Raw genomic sequence first — 9,380 nt, forward strand, 5'->3', positions numbered from 1 at the left:
ATTTACTGGGATAACAGCCTACTATTTCAGCCTAAATAGCTAGGAAAGAGAATTGTGTCTACACTGTAAATATATAGTATGTTTCAGAGTAAGTAACTGCATTGCTAAATGTCATTTATTCCTCTCATTAGCTATATATATATATATATACGGCCAATGTTTATTGACACACAGTAGCTCAACTAAAGTGCAAAATAAATTTGTACTGGGTGCCATTTAGAAACAGCTTCAAATGTTACAGATTTAAGATACAAAGAGATGACAGAGTAGACAGCTATAAAGACAGAAAGATAGACAAAACCTTGTCCCATTTCTGTAAGTGAACAACACAAATGATTAACGGGTTTTCATCGGTTCAGGCGGCTTTTAGAGTGCATTATACCAGCTTCAAAGCCCCCTCAATCAGTTTCTTGTAATTTTTAGGCACTTTTCAGCTGTGCATGCAACTTTTCACATAAGCAAGAGATAACTTGAGCACATATACAAAATAAAAATGGAATTTGACTTGTCAGAATGCCACAATGCCTAATGCACTGCGGACCTACCCTCTGCAAATGTTACACTGTTAAGCTCATTACAGAAGTCACCTTTAAATGCCATAGTGTTCGGTCCACTGCAAAACTATATCAAAATGCCAATCTGTTCATTTCACAGTGGATCTAACCTGTTCGAATGGCACAGCCTTCAGTTCAATGCATAATGCACTTCTAAACTGAGTAGGAACTGTCAGTGAGAATTTATTTGTATTAATTTGGCTGAAAGATGTAATCCCCGGCCCACCCAATAGACCACAACAGGGATGTTGGGTAAACATAAAAGATACAATGCAGCAGCACACAAGTAGTGACAAACATTGATTTACTGTGCCAAGGACAATCCCTGGCCCTAATGGTGGCCCAAACCAATAAATATCATAAATCAGAACAATTAAGGGGTACTGGGGGGTAGCAATTCTCCTTGTGCCAGTCTGTAGTGTGACGCTCATTATACAGGCCATTAATGGATTCCGTGTAATGCAAATTGCATTGCATTAAGGGACAGTATACAGGTACCCCTTTTCCAACATTAGTTCAATCAGCAGGTCTTGTGCTGAACATGCTTTTTACCTGTTTTAATCTACTTCCTGATACCAACGAGCACAATCAGAACATATCAGAAGCCTCTGTGTAAACAAACCCCTTCCTTCCCCCAGCTGCAGCCTGTCAATACTTAAGGAATATTGCCATATTTGGCTTAAGATTCTGAAACTTGCAAAACCAATAAAATCACTAACAGCCCTGATCTTTAGATACCAATTAGGAATGCACCAAATCCAGGATTCAGTTCAGGTGTCATTTGAATCTTGACACTTTGGCAGGATCTGGATTTGGTTGAATATAGTGCTTATCCAAATGGATTACCGGTATATATCCCAAAGGTCATGTGAATTTAAAGCTCTGGATAACTTTGAGGGGGGGAAATTTGGCCAAATCCAGTTATGCATTTAGTAGAAATAAGCCTAAATCTGTACTTTCTAGGGTAATGCTGAAGAAGAGGGATAGAGTTACTGATTGTAATAGGATGGTAATACCTTTAATGTTGTACAGATTAGCTGCTGTTTCCCTTATTTCCCTGATTTGGCCTGGTGGACTGAGATCAACTGGACAACAACTGGATCACAAAGGGCAGACCCATCTAGAGAGAAACTGGAACTTTTGATGGAACTTGTCATCTTTCCTGATTTATATTTGAGATATATTTAGGGAGGCTGATGTTTTAGCCCCATACATGAGCCAACATGCTGTTAACTTGGTTAGGAGTGTCAAATTAGCAGACAATGTTGGCAAAAAGACCACAGACAGGCAACACTGCTCGACTTGTTTACATGGAGTATAGAAAAGGAACAAAACAAACCCAACATAAATTTAACCAATTCCTTTCCCAAACTGGAACAGGCCTTCCTGCGAGCTGTGAGTTTTCCATTGAAATTCTCATCATTTCAGAAAGAAGAAGTTACAGTCAGACCAACTTGTGCTTTTTTATTGCAGGGGGAAGTTTAAGACACAGAAGGGCTGATTCACTAAAGTGCGATAAAACGAGCGTTATTTATAGCATGCGTTAAAAATTTTATTGCGTCTTATTTTTCGCGAAGACTATTTTCGTGCGGTATTTGACGCAACGCGTGCTACTTGTCGTGCACACTAATTAACGCACGTGCGCTACTTATCGTGCGCACGCCATATTATCATACACACCATTATGTTTGTAAAACTACTTTTTTGAAAATGCCCATTTCCCTGCAAACTGGCGGCTGCATCACTCTAGGGCCAACACAGACTTGAATAAATCCGACTGCAAACTCCATATTGTGTTGCCAAAAGCTCATGAACTGTACTTTTCTATAATTACCACCTGCCCCCAGGTGTTAATTTTCGCACAGACTAATGTGATATTTAGTGCGTCTAAGTGCGTCTGCACAAGAATTAACGCAATGCGGTAAAATTAACGAATTCGGTTGCACACTATTTAACGCACACGATATGCGACTTAACGCATGCGATAATACTTTGGCGAATTGCGCATTTTTTTGCGTCAATTTTAACGCAAAAAAGCGTGCGATAAGCGTTAATCAACCCTAGAATTTCTAAACTTTAGCTGATGCAAAACCACAACTCCCAGGATCCCCTACTAGCTGTAGTTTTGAAACAGCTGGGTGTCAAAGGTTGCTTGGCAACATCTGACAGTTTAGAGAAGGCAATTTCTACCTTGGATCACCCAAAATTGGATAGTAGCATGCTGCTGTCACAAAAGTAGCTATTGTTTGTTTAAATTCTTAGGACCCCATTCCCCACCCTAAAACCCACATACATGTGTTAATCAACTCCAGATGAAATACTGAGCACAGATGTCAGAAATTAAGTCTAATGTCACACATATAATTACTGCTACATGGAGTTAGTTAGACATAGTTTTCATTAAATCCTATGAGGAAACATAAGAATACTTGTCCCATATAAAAAAATGAACCCTGTTCCTAGACAGCACCTAAACTAAATAAAGCTACGTACAGTATATACATAGGTACAAAACTATCATGTTTGAGTGACAAAAGACCTCTTAGTGCAGGCCTGTAAGAACTAGAAGAGACATACAATGAAAAGGAAGACAAAGGTAAATGTAAGTGTAGGGAGCAATACAACTTCTTACCCTGCATAGCGGTTTTTGTACAAGTGGCACTGTCCTGCCGGCAAAGCACAGGAGAGGAGGAAGAACAGGACGAGGTGCTGAGCCCCCCATGTGCAGAACATGATCATACACTCACACAGCAGGAGTAGAGCGTTCCCAGATATGAATGAGACCACCACTACTAAGCATCCATATGTTCTGTTCTCTGGGGAGAAGTGGAGGGGAGAGGTCTCTCTGTGCTGCTGGAAGAAATTCAATCTGTGGAAGTGAAGCTGTGACTTGCTATTATTGAGGGATGTGTGACAGTGGGAAGACCTTGCACTCATTTGAGGATTTTGGTGTTCCTGACACTCAGCCAGGATTAGTTCAGATGAGACGGAGGGGGGGGGGGTAGATGACACGTGACTGCAGTGGGGAGGCACATATATTAACTCCACAGAAGACCTCTGTATGTTGGTTAATCACCTAGTGACTTACTTTGCGTTGGAATTCAGAATGTGGTTTGTTTCTTCCACCCCACCACATTACATTGCATTACTACATTCGCTGATCTTGCTTTCATTAGTCCTTACAAATGTTCTTTGGCAAGTGAGCAAGTTGGACATTAGGAAACAAAGCGAGAAAAATAAAATTAAAAACCAGCACAGTCTGCTGCATGTGTTGCTAGTAAATTAGGAATTCTTACCTCCCTCTGTATTTGTTGTTTATTTTTTCCTACAGTCACTGAAAAGATATTCATGTTTGTATTTAGTTTTTTAAATGCCTTGCCTCAGTGACCATTATAAAATGACTTGAGCTTCTGCTCCCCTCCTGTGCACTTTAAGGTCCTAATCATACAGCAAATTGTATTTGGTTTACCTGCTGCGCTCTTACATTCTGATTTGTGCTCACAATTGACTCAGTATAATTTTTTTTTACATAATAAAGAGAAGACATATTAAATAATAGGAATGGGGTAATGGTGTTGTAAAGGCTGGCCATTTCCAGTAATCATGGTCCCCATACTACTACGTTTGTGGAGTCTTCTTCCCAGTTATTAGTCCATTGGTCACCTAGACACCTGGGTGGTTTGCCTTTCCAATAAGTTGTAAAATGGGGCTCCTACAAGAAATAAAATTCCCCACACATGCATGGCATGCTGGATCCACTTAACTCCACCTATGAGCTCCAAGACCCCACCCATTCAGGCAAGCCCTGCCCCTTTCATGATCTGAGAATTGTGCTTTTCTGTTGTTGTGTCTCATCTACTAAAGGGCCCCTGGTTTTCTAGATATAAGCACTTGTCTGCAATAATAATACTAATGCCCAGGACAGTCCAGCAAGCAAAACTTAAGCTTTCTGTCAGGTTGTAAGGGGGTTGACAGACAGGGCACTGCAGGAGGACAGGAGAAGGCATGGCACAGGAAAGTTATGTCAACAGTGGGATGTCATTGGGGAGATTACATTAGTCTTTTAAGTCCAAGAACAGGAAGGCACCCACTCCTACCTGTGCCGTGCAAGCAATCATGAGCCCACAACTCCCTGTTAATTTAGTTGGCTGGATTTGGGAAGTTCCAGAAGTTTTTGATTATTCCTTTTTTTTTTTTACAGAACTGAGACAACAGTGCTCTGGATAAGTTAAAGAAAAAGGACTTGTTCACCTTTGAGTTAACTTTTAGTATGATGTAGAAAGTAATATTCTGAGACAATTTGCAATTGGTCTTCATGTTTTATTATTTGTAGTTTTTTAATTATTTGAATTTCTGTTCAGCAGTTTTCTAGTTTGGAGTTTCAGCAGTTATCTGGTTGCTAGGGAGCAACTTACCTCAACAACCAGGGAGTTGTTTGAATGAGAGACTGAAATATAAATAGGAGAGGGCCTGAATAGTAAAATAAGTTATAAAAAGTAACAATAACAATAAAATTGTAGCCTCACAGAGCAATAGTGTTTTGGCTGCTGGGGTCAGTGACCCCCATTTGAAAGTTGCAAAGACTTAGAAAACGTAGGCAAAGAATTAAAAAACTATAAAAAATATAATATATAAACCTGCCAGGGTTATTTGTTTTAAGGCTGTTATTTCCACTCACCAAGATGCTTTTATATGGAAGGTTATCAACACAAATGTCTCCTGTCTTTACTTGGCGAGTGTAATGAAGTAAGCCAGACAATATGAGTGCAAAGTAAAAGGGGGAAAACTGCCTAAAGTACTAAAAAGGTAAGGGCTGCAATTTGTATAGTGGCAAGGCTTCACCAGTTTGGTAACCAAGAGTAACCATCAGGTATTTGCATGTATAATTCTGGCCACACAAGACACAAAGCTTATTGGAAATAACTGGTTGCCGTGGGTTACTAGATTGAAATGAATTTGATCAATGTCACTGCAGGGCTATTTATTTACCTTTATTTACCTTTAAAGGGGGAAACAATTGCTGTAGGCAAGAAAGGTATTTTAATAGCACAAACAACATTATATCAAAAACTTTTATGCTTTTAAACTTTTTATACTTCCCCTTTATGAATAAACGCACGTTTGAAGTTTTGTAATGTAACCAACATGATGCCTTGGCACTAATCATGTTTTATATTCACTCGAGCAAAGGGGCAACATCTGTGTGTAATTTGTGAACATCGGGGTAAGACTTAAAGCAGCCCGTGCGGAATATGCAGCTGACATTTTCCATTGCAAACACATATATACACAGTTACAACATGTCAAATAAGGTATAAAGGAGGCCTGACTATGCAATTCTCTTCTGTCTGCTAAATAGCTTCCCTTTCATGATATCGTCTGGATCTCCCACTGGGATTCAAACCACCTGAAAACATGGATCATAACATGGATGAGCAGTAATGCAGTTACACACATTATCAATGGGGCAGAGCACATACCATGTGAAGGATATTTTATCTTTGTATATAGATAAAATATCCATAAAATCGATAATAGATAATAAGATAAAAAATAATAAACATACAACAAATAAATAGATGTTGTATTGAACAAAAACTCCTTGATCTGTTCCATCTGGAAAAATTGAATCTCCGGCCACCACTACAGTTACTGAATAGTGATGGGCGAAATGTTTTGCCAGGTATGGATTCGCGGAAAAATTCGCTGCATGTCCAAAAATTGTCCCCTGCGTCAAAAGAATAGTCGCGCGGAAAAAAATTATAGTCGTGGGCGTCAAAAGAATAGTCGTGGGCGTCAAAAGAATAGTCGCGCAACAAAAGAATAGCCGCAGGCGACAAAAGAATAGCAGCGGGCGACAAAAGAATAGCCTTTACTTGCCGGTAAATTTGTAATAACGACTCAATTCACCTCAGCCTGCCCCTCTCTCCCCTATACTCACCAAATCAACAGCTGATTCATCCTTGACAGCAGGACTATGCCCTCTGGATGTCGTTTGTTCCAGAGACACCATAGAGACACCATAGCTCCGCCCATTGTTGTCATGCCATTCCCTTTGTAGACCTGCCCCCAGCCCCTGCCCGTAAAATTATTGGAAAAAGGTGGCAACCCTTGTTAGAGGGGACTCTATCAGTTAGGTCCTCACTTTAGGTAAGGAGGAAGGGTAAATCACACTGACTTCACAAACAATCAGTCTCTGTTTTTTTTAAAGGAGAAGGAAAGTAATTTTGGCATTTTACTGCCCATAGATTTGCCACCTTAGAGCCACCTAGAATACTTTATTTATTTATTCTGCATAAAGATTTATCATACCTGAGTAAGGAGCCCTAGAATCTTTCACATTCCTAAGGGTAGGAGGAGGGAATTTTATGAATTCTTATGGAGGGGGGGGGGGGGGCAGGGGGCTGGAGATAGAAGAGAGATGCGCAGACTCTGGCCTTGGGAATGAAGAATTTTTGTGAGAGAGGAAGTCAGATACCCAAGGAACATGTTTACAAAAAAGGAGTGAAGAAATCCTCTGTTTCTTTTGATAGAGGACTCACTGCAGTGCAGTGTTTCTGTGAGTGCTTATGGCTGTATTTACATAGCCCTTTCTGACAAAGCTTACTGAGTTTTTACCTTTCCTTCTCCTTTAAAACAGTACTAGATACAATCACTTTACAGTTTTTCAGTAATTAATGGCAGGGCATTTGTAACAAGCAGTAGTAGTACTCACTAACAAGTATCCAGTTCCCAAGATCCCCATAGTGGTTCTTCTCTAGGAATCTAATCCTTTCTGCTCCCCTCATTGGAGCCTCTGCTGACTTCCCTTAGCCTGACAGTGAGCTATAACATAATATAACCTGACAATAGCTAATCCTATTAAGGCCTAAGGGTAAGAACCCATGGAGTGAGTTACTCGAATGCAATAGATCTCTGCTATCGCAATAAAAGTCTCTGTTGGAAAGCCTTAACATTGCTTCGGTTTTTGAAGTTGCGCAAAGTTGCCTGCAGGAGGAAACTGTGTGACTTCGGATTAAGGACTAGGGACACCTGATACCCCTGGCCAATAAGGAACTTTGAGGGAACCTGGAAAATCAAACAGCTCTCCCTTTTAGTTCTGAACAGACTCAGTCCTATTTAGAATGAACCCTTATGGGGACTACTTTAAGTAAAGCTGGACAAAACCTTAAACCTCCTTCACAAGTGTTGTATACAGGGCTCACAACTCACAAGATAATATTTGTTAGATTTATTTTTTATGGTGGTAGTGCATTATTTCACATAACACACAAGTAATACCTGTAATATGAAGCACATTTTTGTTTTCTTTGCAGCTGATATTTTCTTTTGTAAGCTTTGTTTTGTAATTTATTTGCTCTACAGGTCAACGCATTTGCTACAGATGTATGTTCATCCGGACTTTTTATAGAGGCAATTGTTTGGAGCAGAGCTGTCCAACTGGAGGCCCATGGGCGGGATGTGGCCCTCAGTCTGCATAAAGGCTCTATATGACATCATCATTTTAACTTAATCCAGTCCTCCAACATGCTGTATGAGATAGAACAGGCCCACTACATGTAATACTTTCGACAGCGCTGGTTTATAGGGATTGGATTTTCTGGCAGATGCCATTGGCCACAGAAGGCTGGTTGGAGGGATGCTAATTGAGGACAATTGAGAAGACACATTACTTTCTCAAGTGGAGCGGGAAATTGCATATTATATTTATAACATTGTGATGTCAGAAACTTACATATAATTATGTATTTCCCTGGATTTCCCTGAGCAAAAGAGGGGGACCTAGGAGTGCCCTATATGTAAATCCGGGCCTGGATTTAGCACATTTTTACTGAAAGATCTGTGCAATCTTTTTGCAGACCTACCACAGATTCAACCAAAAATGATGCTAAAACTGATGCCTGTGGGCAAAGTTACAAAGAAAGATTGGAGCTTATATTACAAGCCAACCTCATTTTCTGTTTGATAATTTGTGACAACCCATAAGTTTAGCTTCTCAACAGCCCCCAGAGCCCACTGAGCATGTGCAGTGTCACTGACACTTTCCAAGATGGTGAGTTCCTGTAACAAGTTTGAAGTCTTGTATCATTGCTGCTATAGAGATGCAGGTGCAGTAAGTTCTCTATATAAAATATGGCATTTTTAGCCATATTCATTTTTAGGGTTTAGTTTAGTTCTCCTTTAAGTTGGCATGCAACCTCTCTAACTGCAGCAAACATCGTATATTCCTTCATTAGTGCAACACTGTCTTAACCATTACAAAGAACAAATAGTAATACTTAGTCTTTGTTTATCTGTCTTATTCTTATATTTTCTGTTAATTTTATCCACATCCACCTTTTCTGAAAGTGAGTTGCTGAAAGCTTTTAAAAAGATCCACAGGCCAGCTCAGATCCTAGACGGGATTAGCCTACATTGGCTTATGCTACTGTCATTTTATGCTTTCTTATTGTGTTATGGAACATGCTGCTGCCATGTCAGCATATGGGAGAATAATCAGGCGTTTTTCACGAGCATCATATTTTGACAAATATTAGACAAGGTTGGTCAAGAGAATATTAGTTCAAGCAGTGAGATACATGTGTAGTCACATTAAACTGTAACAGCCACTATTCTTTTATAATTAATATTTTTTTTGTAGTACAGGTATGGGATCCCTTATCCGGAAACCCGTTATCCAGAAAGCTCCGAATTACGGAATGCCTGTCTCCCATAGGCTCCATTTTAATCAGATAATTCAGAATTTTAAAACTTATTTCCTGTAGTTTTAAAACAGTACCTTGTAATTGATCCCAACTAAGATATAAATAATCCTTATTGGATGCA

The 9,380-nt window shown here is 39.7% G+C and overlaps 1 protein-coding gene across 1 annotated transcript in view; it reads right to left on the reverse strand.

Annotated features, from left to right (window-relative positions):
* The window catches only part of cpa6 (carboxypeptidase A6), a 63,597-nt gene extending 60,245 nt beyond the window's left edge, over positions 1–3,352 (reverse strand). The window contains 1 exon segment of the mRNA NM_001126533.1: positions 3,187–3,352. Within this exon segment, the coding sequence (NP_001120005.1) occupies positions 3,187–3,287 (101 nt within the window). The 5' untranslated portion in view covers positions 3,288–3,352.
* Positions 3,353–9,380: the final 6,028 nt, after the last annotated feature.

This window comes from Xenopus tropicalis, chromosome 6 (assembly GCF_000004195.4).
Source record: "Xenopus tropicalis strain Nigerian chromosome 6, UCB_Xtro_10.0, whole genome shotgun sequence".
Lineage (NCBI taxonomy): Eukaryota > Metazoa > Chordata > Amphibia > Anura > Pipidae > Xenopus > Xenopus tropicalis.